The following is an 18,810-nucleotide window of genomic DNA, read 5'->3' as shown; positions in this document are numbered from 1 at the left end:
GAGCCCCACAACCCTATTTCCAAAGGAAATCGCTGCAAGAAGTAAGAATTCCCAAAAACTTGGCCAGGGGTTGGAAAACAGAAATCAAACCATCTTTTCCAGAGCTACTGAAGCAGATTCATCAGGCAATCAAAAGAGAACAAGTACTGGTAGTTCCCATGATCCTCTACTGTTGCCATTTTTAACTGACAAAAACTCAAACACATTTATAACAAATTTGCAGGCAAGTGTCTGTTCACAGAAACAGGCCCTTTCCCCAGATGAATGTGATCATGATCAAAACCTCCATCGGTCAAAGAGTTTAAAAAATGCAAACCTGCACAGTAATCAGTCACGCATGAGTTGTGCAAAGAATCAACGTGAACGTCACTTTTCTGAAAGCACCTATACTCAAGATTCCCATGACAACCCTGGCTCTGGAAGTAACTGTCTACCTAAAGAAAGCAGGTACAGTAGAAAGTTTAAATCTTATTCTGAGCTGTGCTCTAGAGATGAAAATGAAAACTGGGCTTCATATGATGAGAGGACCACCACCTACGGCACTAGACGTGTGATGTATCCTTCTATTGAGTTTGGTATATTTGGAAAAGAACAACAACTGGCGTTCCTGGAAAATATCAAGAGATCACTCACAGAAGGGAGATTATGGAGACCATGTCTTCTTAAAAACCCTGGCTTTCTGAGAAATGAAGAGAGTGATTCTTTAAAGAGGGCTGAGCTCTTGAACTCAAATTCTGCTAGGAGCAAAATGTCAGTAGATGCTTCATCCCCAAGAGACCCAATTGACATCTATCGAGAAGAACCAATGGTTTATTCAGACTCGGACACTGATACCACCACGGATGATGAATACTATCTTTGTGAGACTGATAAAGAATCAGAACTGTGAGATCCTGTAATACAAGATTGAGAGTGAGATCTCATCTGAAAGGTGTTTTGATGGTTCCTGGATGGGCATAAACATGTAACACATTTTGGGCCAGATCCTGTGCTGGTGTAAATCCGTGTTGGTCCATTGACTTTAATGAAGCTATGTTGATTTATGCAAGCTCAATTTGGCCATTTTAAATGTATTTAAACCTGTCATTTTCTTTTGCAAGCAAAAGATAAATTCCCACAAATCTTTTTTTTTAAATATATATTTTATTAAGAAAAGGAAGATTAATGTGGAGCTTTTTATTGTGTAATGATATGGAAGTATCTCCATTGACTTCAGTAAGAGTTGGATTGAGCTCTTATATGCTAAGTGGCCAGGGATTTTTTTCCTGTATAGCTTTGTGGATCGTAATCTCTCTCTCACACACACACACACACACACACACACCACCCTAAACCCCTCCCACACACACCCCTTTGCCTATTGAGGCAAGGCAAAAACTCTAAAGAAGAGCATGACCGATGCATGCAGTACACTTTCACTACTGGAAATTTGGGTTAAAATCCTCAATATGATAAGTACAGATGAGTGATAGTCTGCTTTTAAAGCATCATATGGAAGATCCAGGGTTGAAATAGCAAGAGTCTTTGCTGGCTGGGGCTGAGGTGCATTACCAGGGTGGCTTCCTTTGTCCTGGGGATTATTCTAGTTTTTAATAATAATGTGTCACTTCATAGAGCACTAAATTGAACAAAATTTTTAAAAAATTCTGTAACTTGGTTCTCTTCTGTTTATTTCCTATGTGTTTCATTTCCTACACTTCATGGGCTCAATCCTTAGCTGCATGTAGTTCATGCTGGGCACAGCACTGTTAGTGGGAAAGCAAAGGTGACTCTAAATCACTTTTCCATCTCCCCTAGCCCTCAGCCCAACAGGGGGCTAAAACAGTCCTTAGCATATCTTAGAACAGCCCAAAAAGCTACTATAAGTTGCACCAACAAAGCAGTCCTAGGAACTACTGTGCTGGCTGAAGATTGGGCAGAGTGCTGTACTTAAGTTTATTTGTACTTAATCTTCACTAACTTCACATCTGGTCTCTAATTAATCTCATTCCAGAATTTTCTCTATATTTTTTCATTTAATAAAATTATCTAAGACACAAATTATATTTTTATAACTGGAAAGACAATGGCCTGATATTTTAAAGTAATATATTTTAGGCAAAGCAAGCGAAGTTTCTATCACTGAATGCTCCACGTGAAAAATATTGTATTAGACAATTGGTACCCTTATTTTTTATATTGTATACTTCGTTAAAGAAGTGGAGCTGTACTTTGAAAGTGTTTCGATGTATAAATATTGTTGTTATATACTTTATTTTCTTTGGTTGTACATAAGACTAATATAAACTACATATTTATATTCAGAATTGTTCTTTAAGTGGTATCTATTTTGGAATGATTTGCACATACAGACTGGTGCATACAGTATTGGAAGGAAATAATTGTCATGTAAATGTAAACTTGTAAAATGTGCTGTTCTGATGAGAAATGCTATGACTATTTTATGTACATGGTTTTACACCATATATACAGAGTTCCATACCATAAGATTAATAAACCAATTAATACTAAGTAAGGGTTTTCTGTTATGATACATGTTTACAGGGAGATAAATGGTCATATGATTTGCTCCATTAAATTGGATTATTTGAATGTTCATACTTGTAAATATTTTCTACCCATATGGTGGATTTTGGACTAAGTTCTCACATTGGATGCATAAAGGAGGCTTTCATTAAATACAGTGCTAGGTATATGACGAAAACTGAGGGCCATACAAAGAAATCAAAATAGTTTAGAATTTGGTCCTAAATTAGTTGTGCAAGACTGTGGTGGGTCAGAGTGGCTGGTAACTAATGTTTACATAGGGCTGATGTAATTTTGTTAAGAGTCACTCATATAAAAACACGAGGTCAAATTAATCCCTTTCAATAAGAAGATGCAGTTCTCCTAAACTGAACGGAGCTACACCATCTTTTGCCCAGTGGTGAATGTGGCCTGTTATGTCTTCTAAGCCTTCTTTTTAGCTAGAATATATTCTATAAATGCTTATATATTATAGGATATTTATACTGAAAATGACTGGTTTGAAATAAATGGTGCATATTGCTTAATAAATGTTTGTACTGGTTTTATCTGTGCACTCAATAACTCATGCTTAACTATTTTAAGCTTTTACAATACACCTCTACCCCGATATAACGCGGTAAAGCAGTGCTCCGGGGAGGCGGGGCTGCGCACTCCGTTGGATCAAAGCAAGTTTGATATAACGTGGTTTCACCTATAAAACAATAAGATTTTTTGGCTCCCGACGACAGCGTTATATCGAGGTAGAGGTGTATCTTAATGCTGCTTTCAGGATACTGATGCCAAACAATGCTAAGAGCATTAAAAGATTCAGAATTAAGCATCCAAGCATAATCCTTCATAAGCTCTAGGCATGTCCAAGGATACACTCGAGTTTTCAGTGTATTACAAGAACTGTGTGTCTGATTTAGCCAACTTTCAGACACCTATGCACAGAGGAATAACTTGTGCAGATGAATGACTTGAATCGTTAAACTGCCAAGTACTGGCAGTGGAGCTAAACGGCTATAGATTGTCAATTATTAGATGTCCACATCTGCAGTTGTACTATAGTCCATACTTTTTTCTCTTTATGGTAGATAGCCATTTGGGGCACAAATGCCTTCTCTTCAATCAGAGATGAAATATTCTCTGTAACAATCTACGTACCTTGCTAGCCCTGTATTCTGAGCAGTAGCAAAACATCATTGAAACAGAATAGTTTTAAAAACATTTGCAATGATATGTGTGAAGATCATTGTGGCCTTTACATGTAGTGAGAGGACAAGAGAAGGAACCTTCCTTTTGCTAGATGCATGAAAGGATCAATCAAGCATGGGGCTGCTACTAAGTTGCTCCCCCCCATGAAGTATGGTTCCTTGTTTCCCAAATGCCACAAGCCTGAGAGATTATGAAGCCCACTTCAGGAAAGCTCTAGTTTGGGAACCTGTTTTACACTCTGCTGGTTGGACCATGAGCCGCCTAGCAACAAGAAAGGAAAAGTTAATTCATGGTCTGGGGTATGAAAAAGAATGTTGAGCAGCCAGTTTTAGATACTATTAATTGATATTTGGCATAATGCAGCCTCAGTGAGCAGAGTGGGTGAGAAGTTAGGCAAATTGTGGGAGGAAAGGAAAGGATTCTCCATCCTTAAGTGCTTTGCTGAAACATGGCCTAGATTCTCTTTTGAGATGTCACTGTAAAGCTGAATAGGAGTGTGAAACAACATATTGTGTATTTGTGTATCTGTACTCCATACATAATGGTGTCTATGTATGGATCCAACAACACACTTGGATACCCTGATTGATGTGACAGGAAGCACCCTTCAATTATTATTTTAACTTAAATATTCAAAGATAAATATATTTTGACATATACCTGGGTTAAAAATAGGGGTTGGTTGGTGTTTTTCTAAAAGATTAGACTAGTATCTGAGAGAACATAAACTACCCTACAATGGGAGCATCTCTCTGTTCAGACTGGCCCACTCAGCCCTGCTGCTAGCACGTGTGGGACCGCCCCGTGCCTCTGGTGCACAGCGAGGGAGGAGGCGGAAGACCAGCTGACCCAGCACTCACCACATTCACGGCTCGGAGCCCGTTACGGAGAGTGGTGACGTGACAAGGACGAGGGACGGGAACAGCAATTCTCAGCCGAGTGGCTCCAGCTGCTTCACTGCCGGACTCCGCGCGGGACCGGCCGGTGGGGCGCGCGCGGAGGGGGCTGATCCGCCTTCCGCCGCGCGTCCCGGGCCCCGCCCCAGCGCTAGGTACAGCGCGCGCCACCCGCACGGCCGGGCCCCTCCGCGGGCAGAGCCCGCGCTCCGCCGCCGGGTGGGCTGCGCTGGGCAGCGAAAAAGCGAGGTCGTTGCTCTCTCGCCCGATTGGCCACAGCACCCTCCAATCACAGGCAGCCAGCTCGCCTCTCCCTGAGCCCCCGGCCCGCCCCCACCCGCACTCCTCCATGCCGGGCCGGAGAATGGGGCGCAGCGGCGCCTCTGTGCTCCAGTCACGGCAGCAGCTGCTGCTCGGAGAGGCGCTGCCGCTACCGCTTCTCCTGCTGTTGCTCTTGCGAGTGGCGGAGGCTGCTCCGGGCCCTGTCAGTGCAGAGAGGAGCCTGGTTTGGGGGCCCGGGCTGGAAGCGGAGCTCACGATGCCCGTCAGGTATTTCTACATCCAGGCGGTCAGCGCAGCTGGACAGAACCTCACCCGCTCCCCCCCAGGTACTGTGCCTGCGTCTGCTCCTTGCCCCCGCCCCCGCCCCTGCTGTGGCTTTTGTTCTCCAGGCTCAGGGCGCGCTGGGGCTGAGGAAACTGTCACCTGAAGGAGTTGACTCAGGATGAGACGCGGATCCAAAGAGCCTTAAGTTTTTCTCCCTCCCCTGTCCCCTTCCTAGCGCCCGAGGCACCAGTAACCCAGGATCAATCACTGCTACGTTTTCATCTTGCAACGTCAGACGCATTTCACAATAATACACGTACGTTTAAACACACAAAGTCTCACTCTGTGATCAGCTCACCGAAAACATTAAAATCCTACATTACTCTTCTACTGTCCAGTGTGTCTTTCCATGCAACCCTGCATCTTCTCTCCAGTGGCCTAAATACTAGCAGACAATTAGCAGCATTAAAACAGGGTGTTCAGAATAAATTAGCCTCCTGGGACCAGTCTTTAGGTACAGCAGTTCCAACACTCTGTGTTTCAGTGGTAGGGACAAACTAACTATCTCTAATCCAGCCACACAGATCAAATAACGTTTGAAAATATTGCCTGGCTGTTCATTGGTCACAGCCTTCTCATTCCTGCTGTGGAAAAATAGCAGGACTTTCTCTTGTCTACTCTGTGTGAACGTGAAATAGCTTGAGGTACTTAACTAGAGTGAGAGCAGAATCAGGTCCTTAGTGTGGTCACCTATGCCTCTCGGCCTCCCTTGTGCTTCAAAAGTCTCAAAACTTCTATCTGAGAAATGTCAGTAAGAATTGTAATTAATAATAATACTTAGCACTAATACATTGCTTTTCTGTAAACTAATTACATCTCACAACACCCCTGTGTGGCTAGTAGATACATATGCATTATTATCTCCATGTCACAGATGAGGAAACTAAGAGAAATGTGGGTAATTTACCCAAGATAACAGAGGAAATCTGAGGTAGAGCAAGGACTCAGGCCTCCCATCTCTAAAACTCATGTGAAGTTGGCAATACCATGCTTCTTTTCCAGTACAAGATTAAGAAATCATTCCTGCTATGGATCAGAATGTTACCAGATCAGATATAAAGTACTAATCTGCCTCCAGTGTTAAATTTATGTAGAATGAAACGTAGATTTTAATGCCAGAAGGGACCATTATGATCTAATCTGATCTCTTGCATAACACAGGCCATAGAACCTCACCCAGTAATTTCTGCATCAAGCTTATAACTTCTATTTGAGCTACTGCATATATTTTAGAAAGATATTAACTCTTGATGTAAAGACTTAAAGTGATGGAGGAGAATCCATTTTATTCCACTGGTTAATTACTCTCCCTGTTAAAAATATGACACTTCTCGTCTGCAGGGCCGGCTTTAGGCATGCAGTGTCTACAGCTATTTTTATTTTCTTCTTTTCAGGAAGAACACAGTTTAAAGTGGGAATTAAAGCACTTTCCCCCAAAGAAGTCATCCGGATCCACATCCCTAACCTCATGGATAGGAATGATGGGTCATTTCTTATACAATATCGGATGTATGGGAGTGTCAATGAAGGGTTAAAGATTGAGGTACTTTATGGTAATGAACATGTAGCTCAGTCTCCTTATATTTTGAAAGGTAAGTTTTCAGTTTACCATTTTATGGTGACAGCTACAGAAATGTTATGGATTAAACTTTGGCTAGTCGGAAACGGTAACAAACTGGAGGTACCAATGCTTTTTCTGGTTTAAGCAGCCCCTTACACAGCCTTCCTCTTACACAGATTAAAGGAGCAGAAATAATCTACATACAGATCATTGCCAAGTTATGAGACATAAATATTTAAGCATGTAGACCATGGTCCCTGAACTTCAGGTCCTGCCTCAGAACATGCCTCCCTAGCTCTTGTTGCAGGGTGACCTTCAGGTTTTGTGGAGTGCCACAGCAGAGACAAAACTTCTTCATCTGTGGTCTAGCTGTGAGTGCTATATTTGTCTAAAGGAAACCTCACCTAGTAAAGCAAGGAAATCCATGTTGTTCCCAGCAATTCATAATTTGTTCAGTCCATCTTACCGTAAGATGGACTGAACAAATATTCTTACCTTTGTGATTTCTAAAGCACGGTCCTTTCTAGACATTGAAATCTTATAACCAGCCCCATGTTCTCTCCTTTTTTCTTCCTACAGGCCCAGTTAAGATCAATGCTGGTCCCTACACTCTAAGTTCCACTTAAAAGGGGAAAACACTGCAAACTGTTTTCAAATTTCTGGTCTGCTTCTTTGGTCGTCTTCTCTCTTCTCACAGTTGATTGGTTGCCTACCAAGGGAAAAGAATGAACACTGAAAACAAAATTACTTCTTCAGCATCATTTCCCACTTTTTCCTTCTCCTGATCAAAGTTTTTTTTTTTTTTTGTATAGCATCCTATGTACACACTATTATAAAACACTTCAAAACTGAAGCAAAAATGGGTTTAAGATGAGATTTAAAGAAAGGCAGTAAATTGGAGGATGAGTTTCAGATAGTTTGGAACAGCAAAAATGAAAGCAAATTTCCTCCCTGTTTCCACTACTGCTCGCCTGGAGAGGACAGAACTGTAGCCAGAGTAGGTGCAGATGGGGTAATAGATTGATACAACAGTAGAAAATGTTGATGCAAGACTATGAAAAGTTTTGAAAAATTGGAATACTGTGGATGTCAAGTGAAGTTGACAGTAGATAGGTGTGATGTGGTCCAACTGCAGCAAGACAGTAGCCTGGGTATTGGTGCTGGAGCATACTTACATAGTCACTAGTGTGACAGAGTACAGTACTTGTTTTTAGCTAGAAGTTCATGGAATAAAGTTTACGTAAATGCTTAGTCCTTATTACAGTGTATAAATCCACACTGATCCAAAAGGACAGACTACATGATTAATTATACATAAAAGAAAGCACCTCATACTAAATGTAAAGACTGTGGCACCATAAAGTTCTAAATAAAGGTTAAAATATTGATAAATTAAGCTGTACAGCTGAATAATAGTATTGATGGATGCTTTAAATAACTATAGGCATTCTGGCTCACTGGCAGTAGCACGACATTGGTACACGACTTTGTTTTTTCAGTAGAGATGATTGAAAATGGTAGATATTTTCCATGACAAATTTAAAAAAATATTTTTTCAAAAATTTTCAGTTTGTGTTTGGATTTTGGCCAAAATAAAATTGTTTTGGTGATTAGTTGTTTTTGGTTTCTAAAAAATAAAAAAAATTGATTTTTTATTTTTTTCATCAAAAACCCAGACAATTTAGAAAGAGAAAATTTTCCAAGAAAATATTTGTTGGTAAAGATGGTCTTTTTATTCTAAAAAACAAAAGACTTCCACCAGGTCTAGTTTTAGATTTTTGTATCCATCAGGAGTCTTGGGCATTGTAAGATGAGACTATCACAGAAGTCAGACATTCTCATTGCTTTGTGTTCTGCAGGGCCTGTTTATCATGAGTATTGTGAGTGTCCAGAAGAAGATTCTCAGACCTGGCAGAATATTCTCTCTTGTCCATCCCAGGAGCCTCAAGTTACTAAGGACTTCACTTCTTTTCCCACCATCAACCTTCAGCGAATGCTTCATGAAGTCCCAACAAGGTTTGGGCAAACGAGAGGTGCTATTGTTCATTACACTGTTCTCAATAATCACATCTACCGTCGTTCCTTAGGGAAGTACACAGACTTCAAAATGTTCTCAGATGAAATGTTGCTCTCATTGGCAAGAAAGGTACCAGCTATATAAGACTTTTGGATCACACAGATTTGTTACCATTTGGATATTATATTCATACTTTTATTTTCATACAAACCTTAAACGACTGCTGCATATTTAATTATTAAACTAAGATTTTATTTTTATTTCTGCATCTGCATGATATCATCTGTTTAGGAAGCCTGAAGTCATTGAAGTCAGTAGGAAAACTGCAGGTACTACGATTCTACAGGCTTTCCTGAATTGGAACTCCAATTGCACAGATGGCTTGCAGGATTGAGGCTGTAGTCAGTGTCTTTATCTCAAATAATGCTGATCATTGTTTGGTGGCTTGACTGACTGATTGTGAGAGACAAGATAGGTGAGATGAAAATCTTTTATTGGACCAACTTCTGTTGGTGGAAGGGACAAGCTTTTGAGCTTCACAGAGCTGTTCTTCAGGTCTGGGGAAGGTAACTAGAGTGTCAGAGCTAAATACAAGTTAGGACAGATTGTTAAGCATAGGGGTTTCACATACGCTATAGGAGGCCACTTAAAATGAAGTGGACATTTACAGAGCCAGCTTTAGGGCGATTCAGCCGATTCCCCGGAATCGGGCCCCATGCCCCTAAGAGGGCCCCGCAACGTCCCGAAGGAGCTGCCACCGAACTCTCGCCGCTGTCATCGGCGGCAGCTCAATCGCTGCCGCGGAGGAAGGTCCCTCCGCTGAAGTGCCGCCGAAGGCACCAGCAGCCAATTGAGCTGCCGCCGAAGTCCCGGCACTGTCGTCGTCAGCAGCTCAATCGTTGCCGCTGTCTTCGGCAGGACTTCAGCGGCAGCTCCTTCGAATTGGGCCCCGCGGTGCCTAAAGCTGGCCCTGGACATTTAAGGGGTATCCAGCAGTTGGGTAAATAATGAGCCCATTACAACAATTTGTAACACGCGTTACTGTCTGATACCCCTTAATTGCCCACTTCATTTTAAGTGGTCTCCTACAGCATTCTCCCTTCCACCATCAGAAGTTGGTGGAATAAAAGATACTTCCTCTCCTACCTTGTCTCTCTCATATCCAGAGACCAACATGGCTACAACAACACTGAAAATGATTGATTCTTTGATACAAGAAAACTGATGACCGTACTTTACTTTTAAAGCATGAGTAGTTGAAGCATAAACCTTTCTGTAATTGTCCTGTATTGGATATTTTTCTAGGTTCGTCTCCCTGATGTAGAGTTTTATCTTAATGTTGGAGATTGGCCAATGGAACATCGAACAGCTAATGATACGCCTGGCCCTATACCTATCGTTTCATGGTGTGGCTCTGTGGATTCAAGAGACCTAGTCCTTCCAACATATGATATAACCCATTCAACACTTGAAACCCTACGTGGTGTTACAAATGACCTCCTTTCTATTCAAGGAAACACAGGTAAATTAGAATTCATAGACTTTACAAATCAATTCATAACCCCATCAAAGGTGAAGTAACAGAATATATGTAAAGAGAGATATTGGCCAAAATTTTCAAAACAGGATAACTTATATAAATATCTAAATAAGAGTGGCCTGATTTTCAGAAGTGCTGAACACACAACATCCACTGAAATCAGTGGGAGCTGAAAATGCTCGTATTTAGTGCCTAAATATGGATTTCAAAGTCTGACGTTAGGCACTCAGGCTTAAAAATTTGGCCTTAAATTCAGACTTTAGTTACACCCATGCAACACCATTGACTTTTAAATTAACAGTCTCCCATTTGGGTTCTGGAAACAATACTTTGTGTTAAAAAGAATCTCTTCCTCCTACAGGTATAAAAGTTCACAAAGCAGACCATAAAAATCCCTTTGGAAGTGATTTATGCTCTGTCATGTTAGTATGCCAAATACAATTATTACATTTTGCACTGGAATGTTTTTAGAAAATAAGCACCCAGTAAAGTGTAGTTACTGTGGTTTCTTGACAGATGTAAATATCATGATTATAACTCCCTTCATCCAGTAAAGTGCTTTAGAATGCTTTAACCAAATACTAGTCCAATTCCTGAGAGGGGATTTGGGCTATTGTTGTAATTGTTTAAATTAAACTCTGAAAATGAATGCATAACCTCTTGCAAGGCAGCCTTCACTACACTGAAAAATGGAAAAATATTGTGTGTGTATAAAGAAAACCTCAAGGGCCAGGCTTTTTTTTTTTTTCCTATTTGTTTGTTTGAACGTTAGAAAAATTCTCTTTTTCATGGGAGCCTCTATGGCCGCTTAGGGAATTAGGAATATGACGTGATGAGCACCAAAAAAATGAAACCTGACCGAGGAAGTGATGTTTATTTAGACAGTTTAAAGCTCCCTCTCCTTCACCAAATATTTACTTAATTCAAATACCTGATAAACAGTTTGGACACAAGGTCTCTGTTAATGACTCAGTATACCTGTTCCTTCAATTAAGGATAGAATAAGCTGCTCCCATCCACTTCTCTGGGTCCTCCACGGAGACTACCAGCACAAACAGGAAAGGCAAGATTTGACATTTTGGATATTTCTAAAAGTATAACAACAAGCAGAATGAAAATCTTATAGGCTTTCTCTGTATATTGTAAAGATACCAAAAAAGGATACAACACCTTTTTTTCCCCCTCTGTAGGTCACCTTTAAGTGACCCCTCAAAGGTCTGGCAAAATTGGCTGCTTAACAGAGGTTACTAAAGTTGGAGTGGAATTATGTGTTGGGATATCATAGGATATCAAGGTTAGAAGGGACCTCAGGAGGTCATCTAGTCCAACCCCCTGCTCAAAGCAGGACCAATCCCCAGACAGAATTTTGCCCCAGATCTCTAAATGGCCCCCTCAAGGATTGAACTCACAACCCTGGGTTTAGCAGACCAATGCTCAAACCACTGAGCTATCCCTCCCCCCTGTTTGGGTGGACTTTTAAGATTGAAGGTCTCTTGCTCAGACAAATATTTTTAATTAATTAAATAAGACAATTTTCTTAGAGACAATATAGGTGAGGTAATATCTTTTATAGGACCAACTTCTGTTGGTGGAACGGACAAGCGTTCAAGCTTCACAGAGCTCTTTGTTTCTTAAAAGAAAAAAAGACTTAAATTTTACATTTTAAGAATATTTTTCCATGCTAAAACTTCAGGACAGGGCAGATATTTACCAGTTAGGTTTAAATGTTTCTTTAACTAACAAGTTCATAATGGAAGTTATGTTGATACCTGTTTTACCATACATGGGAGCGTGACCCTGATATCATAACAAATTCATATAGAATGTATGAGCATGTGTAACTTAAAGATTTCAAGGCTGTCTCCCCCCCATCTCATTCATTATCTGTAGGCCCTTTCTGGCACAACAAAACAGAGCGAGCTTTCTTTAGAGGTCGAGACAGCCGAGAAGAACGTCTTCAATTGGTGCAGCTATCTAAGGAGAATCCAGAGCTACTAGATGCTGGAATAACAGGATTTTTCTTCTTCCAAGACAAGGAGAAAGAGCTGGGAAAGGCTCAGCTCATGGGATTCTTTGACTTCTTTAAGGTATGTCACATTATATTGCAGACATAGGCTTACTTTGCAGTTAAATGGTTACTAACTGAAGAGAGGCAGCTTTCCTTTTTAACTTCGCTGATTGCGTTTCAGTGTTTGAAACAGTTATGCTGCCCTGGGCATATGCGGCCATACAAAATAGATATTTTACCCATAAGTAAAAACATCATGTAAAACATCCTTTAAAAAAAACATACTGTGCTATCCATTGTGGTCTCTTTGACTTTCATGGGCTTTGGATCAGGCCTTGTACTCAGATTTCTGATCACCTGTAACTGTGTACATTTCTTATTTAACATGCAAACAGTGGGCATGTTTTATATAGATGTAGGTGCACTGTGTATTTCAAAACCAGTTCTTGTAGCAGCGGGTCAGAAAAGTATATTGAATGTTGCTGATTTATTTGAACCTGCAACTCCTTCAATTGCTATGTCAGCAGCTGGGGAGGGGGAGGATGTGAAATGTCCTCTTTAACTTTGCTCATGCGTAGACATCTGCAGTCAGAGTTTCCTGGCAGCTGAATTTAGCCATAATGTTATTTCTTCTTCATATTCTTCAAATGTGATTCACAAAACAGGCAGGCATGGTTGGCTTCAGTGTTCTGCTTCTGTCCTCTGAAACTGCTTGGGTTATGTTGTGCCACTCATTGGGGATGGTATGAAGTCACACCACCTCGAGGGGAAGGCTTGTGAATGAGGAGATGGAGAGGTGAGCATTTGGGGACTGATTCAACTCAGAGTCTCTAATATATTAAAAATATTATCATTTGCAATTATTTTAAACCTTATATTTGCCTTACAAAATTTTAACTTTGATTTAGTGGTTTCAATAGAATGTAATGAATCTGCTGATCCTTATGGGAAAGTGAACAGCAATCCTGTAAACAAAGTTGCAGGAGAGTTATCAATCTCTGGAAATAAAGGGGGCATAGCCTCAGCTGGTATAAATTGTCACAGCTGCATTGACTTCAGTAGCTATTCTATTTTCTGCCAACTGAGGTTCTGCCCCAGGGATTATATCAAAAATGCTAAAAACAGCCCTCTCCAAAGTGAACACCGTATATTACTTTTAGTGCAATGTTTACTAGTACTCTGTTTACTTTTAATTGAGGATAAATTTGGTCCTCTTGAAATGAGATGAATCATGAGAGATATAGACTAGAACTAGATGACTGCTTCCCTCACTCACAACTCTATCCTTGTCCCAGCACTCTTCTTAACAGAATGCCCATCATGGTGTCCATGTGAATTGTGTTGTGGTTTTGTGATGTGAACTGAGGACAACCAGGGATTAGGTTCTTCATAATAAACTGCATAATATTTGGAATTCATGTATATAAAACATGGAGCTGATATGGATGACCTGAAAAGCTTTGGTGGGCACCTAGATGAAAGCATTTGATTTTCTTACCCCTACTGTCAGTTGTTTTGGGTTTTTTTTACTGGGCTTACACTTCACAAATATTGAGCCATATCCATCTTGCTTTATTTATTGACTTCTGTGGCACTATTAGGGTGAGCAGTATTTGGTACGTTTTTAATTGACCCTGAGGTCAGCCCTGTGGGATAGGTAAGTGAGGACACTGAGGCATAGAGGCTAAATGATTTGCCTAAAATCTTGTAAGGAATCTGTGTCAGATCCATGATTAGAATCCAAAGGTTCTTAATTACCAGTCTTGGGCCTAAACCACAAGATGGTGCCTTTCTCTAGATACTTATTATTTCCAGGACATTTTGAGACTGTGCATATATCTAACACTAAATAGGCTGAAAGATCAGATATTTTGATTCAAAATATTTTTTTCTCCTTTTTTGCTTCTTTGTTTTCACTTTACAGTACAAATATCAAGTGAATGTAGATGGGACAGTAGCAGCGTACAGATTCCCATACCTCATGTTGGGTGACAGTCTAGTACTGAAACAAACCTCTCAATACTATGAGCACTTCTACAGTGAATTAAAACCATGGAAACATTATGTTCCAATTAAAAGAAGCCTTGATGACTTGCTAGAAAAAATAAAATGGGCTAAGGTAAGTGTTGTTACCAACAAAGTTAAAAGGGGTACATTGACATATAAACAAACACATTCCTAGTGGTCCTTTTCCTTTTGTATTGCTAAATCTGTGTTCTGCATCAACTCTGCACTGAGATATTCAGATAAAGGGTGTATATATTGCTATTATTATTCATTTAATTAAATGAAAGTAAGGCCCCAATTCAGGTAAACATCCACATTCAGGAAATCACTTAAGTACAGCCTTAACTTTAGGCATGTGCTTAAATGTTTTGCTATAGAACAACTTTAAATACATTTTCAGATCTTTAAAGATTGCTTTCAAACCTTGGATTAATTTTTTTTTTTCAAATGCTGTGATCACAGAGTAGAAATTATTAATGCAGATATCCTGTTCAGATGTACCAAAATAATACCTTCCTGTAACATAGAATGAGAGAGACGGGCTATTTATAAATATGCCAAACATTATTGTGTTGATGTAGAATATAGCTGAAACTAGCAGTGTGAGAAACACAAGAAATGTTTCAGTTCTGAGTACTGTAGTTGTTCACAAAGGACCAGATGAAGGGCATTACAAGCTTTGAAATGAAGCTCTAAAACTCTTGAATACAAGTACATGAATAAAAATGCTTAGTACACTACCCACATCACCAAAACACATTCCACGTGTGTAATCAAGGATGGTTCAGTTGAAAAGCTTCACAAAGAACAAAGCTGGAAACAGAAACACTTAATTACATGCTGTAGGAAAAGACAAAAACTACAGCTCTGTATTCTGTGTAACCAAATCTGTGTGAGAGACATCAAACCTGCTTATGAACTGGGCTGTGACTTGGACAATACAGTAGAGCGGTAACTGACTAATTTTTCCAAATATATACAATTGGCCACCAATACTCTTACCAGCAGCCCTAAAGATATCAATGTCTTTGTGACCATGCAAGCATACTGATAAATTCTAAAAACCTGGAACTAAATAATGTGTTCTTGCACTGTATCGGTAATTGTACATTGGATAGCATTCCAGCTATTACTACAGATCTGAACAGCCCTCTTAATGAGAGTTATCATGCTGGAATTTAATTGATTCACTGATTGCTCTATTATTCACTGCTGTTTCTTTCCAATTTCTCAGGTAAATGATGAAGAAGCTAGGAAGATTGCTAAAGAAGGACAGTTAGTTGCAAGAGAATTACTGCAGCCTCACAGGCTTTACTGCTATTATTACAAAGTGTTCCAGGTTAGTACAGTGTGTCATTTGGTTACGTTTTCGCATAGCTGCTACTAGTTCTAGCCCTACAGTTTTCTATTCTTAAGATGTTGTTCATGATAGGTTGTAAGGGATCATCCAAGAACTCTGGCAGAATGTACCTCATTATTATTGGGATGCAATCTGAGCTACCAGCAGTCCTACTGTGAAAGGGCTCTCATGATTTCCCACCCCCACCCCATCTGCTTTGTATTCTGTGTTTTGTAGTGCTTTATTTCTGATTAAGACAGGTGATCTTCTGTTGGCCTTTGACCCTTTGGCTAGTGTTCCTCCTTTTGCTAGCTCCAACTTCATCCTTTGAACCAATGTCCCAACATGGCATTGGTTCTTTGGGTGGCCCTGGTTCTGGTTACTGGAAAAGGAAGCCCTGGCAATATGGCAGCTGTGTTGCCACGTAGCAGGGCAGGCCAAAGACCCAAGTCAGTTGCAGATGGCACTACTCTCACACTGATTCTGGGGGATCCAGGGAATTTGTGGGCTGTCCCCGTGGCCTGTTTCTTGGTGGTGAGCAAATCATACTCAGCAATGTAACAATTGCGGAGAAAACTGAGAACCCCACAGGGATCCTCCCTTTTAGCTTCCTTCTATAGATTTGCACATGGAAATGGAAGGTTGGGCCCATTATTAATCGAATTACAGAGATATTGTGAAAGAAGGAGTAACAGGAGTTGGTCACAGCCTGAGGAGCAGGGGAGAGCAGAAGAAGGAGTGTTGTCCACAGAAATGGGGTTAGCAGAGGGGACTTGGGAAGCATCTAAGAAGACAACTAGCCATCCAAGGGGGTATGTGAAAGAGATGCAGGATTGAACAAAAGGGTATAGATCCAACCAGTTTGTGCATGGTGCAATTTACATTACTTTCACTTCAAGAAGCAGAATTCTGATTTGACTCCGAAACCCTCTACTCTGTATGGGTATTGAATTGCTTTGCTGTTCTGCTATACAGAATCAGATTTCCTATGAATGCACAGTTAATGACATCACTTTTTGGACTGTTTAGTGTGCAAAAATATGACCGATCATTTGCATGTGTTTATATTAAGCAGTTTCATACTGTTGATGACAGTATTAAAGCTGACATTTAATAGGACATAAGACAAAACATTAAAGGAAGTTCCAGATCCAGTTTAGTTTATTAGTAGGTGTTTCAATGAAAACCTAGTAAACAGACTGTAACTGATGTAGGAAGCAGTGTTTAAAGCAAGACTTGAGAATGGAAGGGAGGAGAATTCTGTTACATGAATTACATGCTATTGTGTCAGCTCTCTTAAATGTCACTTGCATATTTCAGAAATATGCCAAGCACCAAGCCAGCCAACCTGAAATAAGAGATGGAATGGAACTTGTACCTCAACCTGATGACAGCACCTCCGTCTGCAATTGCCATAGGAAAAAGCCTTTAAGGGAAGATCTATAACTGTACCAAATGAAGAAAACCACTCTGGTTTCACTAAGGATGCAAAAATATACATGGGATTTAAGCTGTGAAATCTAGGACATACTTGTGCACGGGGGAACATTCTTGGTTAAGCACTCTTATTGTATTTGCACACCTTTATTCACTCTGCCTATGATATACGAGTTCGTGCAAGTTCTTTTACAGGAGCATTTCTCACACAACAGAACAGTATTAGATTTCTCTATTAAGTCATCTACTGATTTCTATTTTCTACTGAAAATAACTTTTTAAAACCAGAAATTATTCTACCACAGTATTAAGCTGAATACTATATATACAGCAGATTTGTAACCGTAGACACAAAGTGAATCATTTTAGGTTTGCAAGTTCCAAATCTGGTATTACCATCTGATGTTTATTTGATGGTCCATGTCAGATAAATCTTGTGATCTCCATTCAGATCCTAAGACAAGTTGTCCAAATCAAGAGTCAGATTGGGGGTAAAAAATGGTGGTGATATTCTTCCAACCTCCACATGTGACCAAAATGAGATACCTTCACCCCTACTGTAGATTGTATAGATATTCAAAATATGATCCTAATATGGTCAGGGCACTTGCCTGAAACTCAAGAGACCTGGGTTCAGTTCCCTGATCTGCTACAGAGCCTATGCCAGTATAGCTACTTCATGTAGACACAGTGTACGCCAACAGGAGGAGTTCTGCCAGCATTGTAATACCTCCTCTCCAAACATTATCAGCTATGCTGACAGCAGCACGCTTTTGTCGGCATAGCTGTGACAACACTGGGGGCTTTGCCAGCATCGCCATGTCAGTTGGGGGAGTGATATTTTTTCAGCATAATTTTGTAGTATAGACCATGTGTTAGTCCTGGCCTACACTTAAAATTTAGATTGACCTAGCTATGTCACTCGGGTGTGAAAAATTCACACCCCTGAGTGGCGTAGTTCAACTGACCCGACCCCCAGTGTAGACGCTGCCTCTAGGAGGTGGATTACCTACATAAACAAAAAAAACCCTTTCATTGATGTAGGAAGTCTAGGCAAATAGGCTCTATCTAAACGTCAATAATTACCATGTTTAAACATACTGGTAGCCAAAACATACTATTGTATGTTTTTTCTTGTCTATTTGGACAGAAAATACTGCTCTAATCATGGATCAGAGGGGTAGCCGTGTTAGTCTGGATCTGTAAAAAGCAACAGAGAGTCCTGTGGCACCTTTAAGACTAACAGATGTATTGGAGCATAAGCTTTCGTGCATCCGACGAAGTGGGCATTCACCCACGAAAGCTTATGCTCCAATACATCTGTTAGTCTTAAAGGTGCCACAGGACTCTCTGTTGCTCTAATCATGTTAGAGAACCACATTTTAGCCTAGTGATATATACCAACAAGGTTACAAATAATTTTCCCATCCACACAGGCAAAAATAGCCATATTTTAAAACATGGTTTGGATACTCATGTATCACTACTATAATTAATCATGGCTATTTTTGTAGTGCACACAGGGTCATAGAAGAGAAAAATAGAAAGTTGCCATTTCCAATCACACTACCAAGGGAAAGACAAATTTATTTTGTTCCATGTCCCCCTTCTCCCTCCACTCTGGCACTCCGCCACCCACACCCCACAGTTATCAGTGCTAGATTTGAATAGAA

At 40.3% G+C, this 18,810-nt stretch overlaps 1 protein-coding gene and 1 long non-coding RNA gene across 3 annotated transcripts in view; one reads left to right on the top strand and one right to left on the bottom strand.

The window, feature by feature from the left end:
* The window catches only part of LOC113406763, a 39,173-nt gene extending 34,500 nt beyond the window's left edge, over positions 1–4,673 (bottom strand). The window contains exon 1 of the long non-coding RNA XR_003369874.1: positions 4,587–4,673. This is a non-coding gene — a long non-coding RNA (uncharacterized LOC113406763). The remainder of the gene's footprint in view (positions 1–4,586) is intronic.
* Positions 1–18,065, top strand: part of POGLUT3 (protein O-glucosyltransferase 3) — a 61,800-nt gene extending 43,735 nt beyond the window's left edge. The window contains exons 1-8 of one of the 2 annotated variants that reach the window (XM_026653414.2): positions 4,607–4,777; positions 6,623–6,820; positions 8,649–8,935; positions 10,112–10,328; positions 12,237–12,433; positions 14,279–14,473; positions 15,596–15,700; positions 17,021–18,065. In XM_026653414.2, coding sequence (XP_026509199.1) covers positions 6,697–6,820; positions 8,649–8,935; positions 10,112–10,328; positions 12,237–12,433; positions 14,279–14,473; positions 15,596–15,700; positions 17,021–17,146 — 1,251 coding nt within the window. In that variant the 5' untranslated portion in view covers positions 4,607–4,777; positions 6,623–6,696 and the 3' untranslated portion in view covers positions 17,147–18,065. Of the gene's footprint in view, positions 1–4,606; positions 4,778–6,622; positions 6,821–8,648; positions 8,936–10,111; positions 10,329–12,236; positions 12,434–14,278; positions 14,474–15,595; positions 15,701–17,020 lie in introns of those variants that run through there. The other variant, XM_026653415.1, reaches the window with a different exon arrangement.
* Positions 18,066–18,810: the final 745 nt, after the last annotated feature.

The sequence above is a fragment of the Terrapene carolina genome, unplaced genomic scaffold, assembly GCF_002925995.2.
Source record: "Terrapene carolina triunguis isolate 2854851 unplaced genomic scaffold, T_m_triunguis-2.0 Scaffold138, whole genome shotgun sequence".
Classification (NCBI taxonomy): Eukaryota; Metazoa; Chordata; order Testudines; family Emydidae; genus Terrapene; species Terrapene triunguis.
This window is presented reverse-complemented; position numbering and strand designations above follow the sequence as displayed.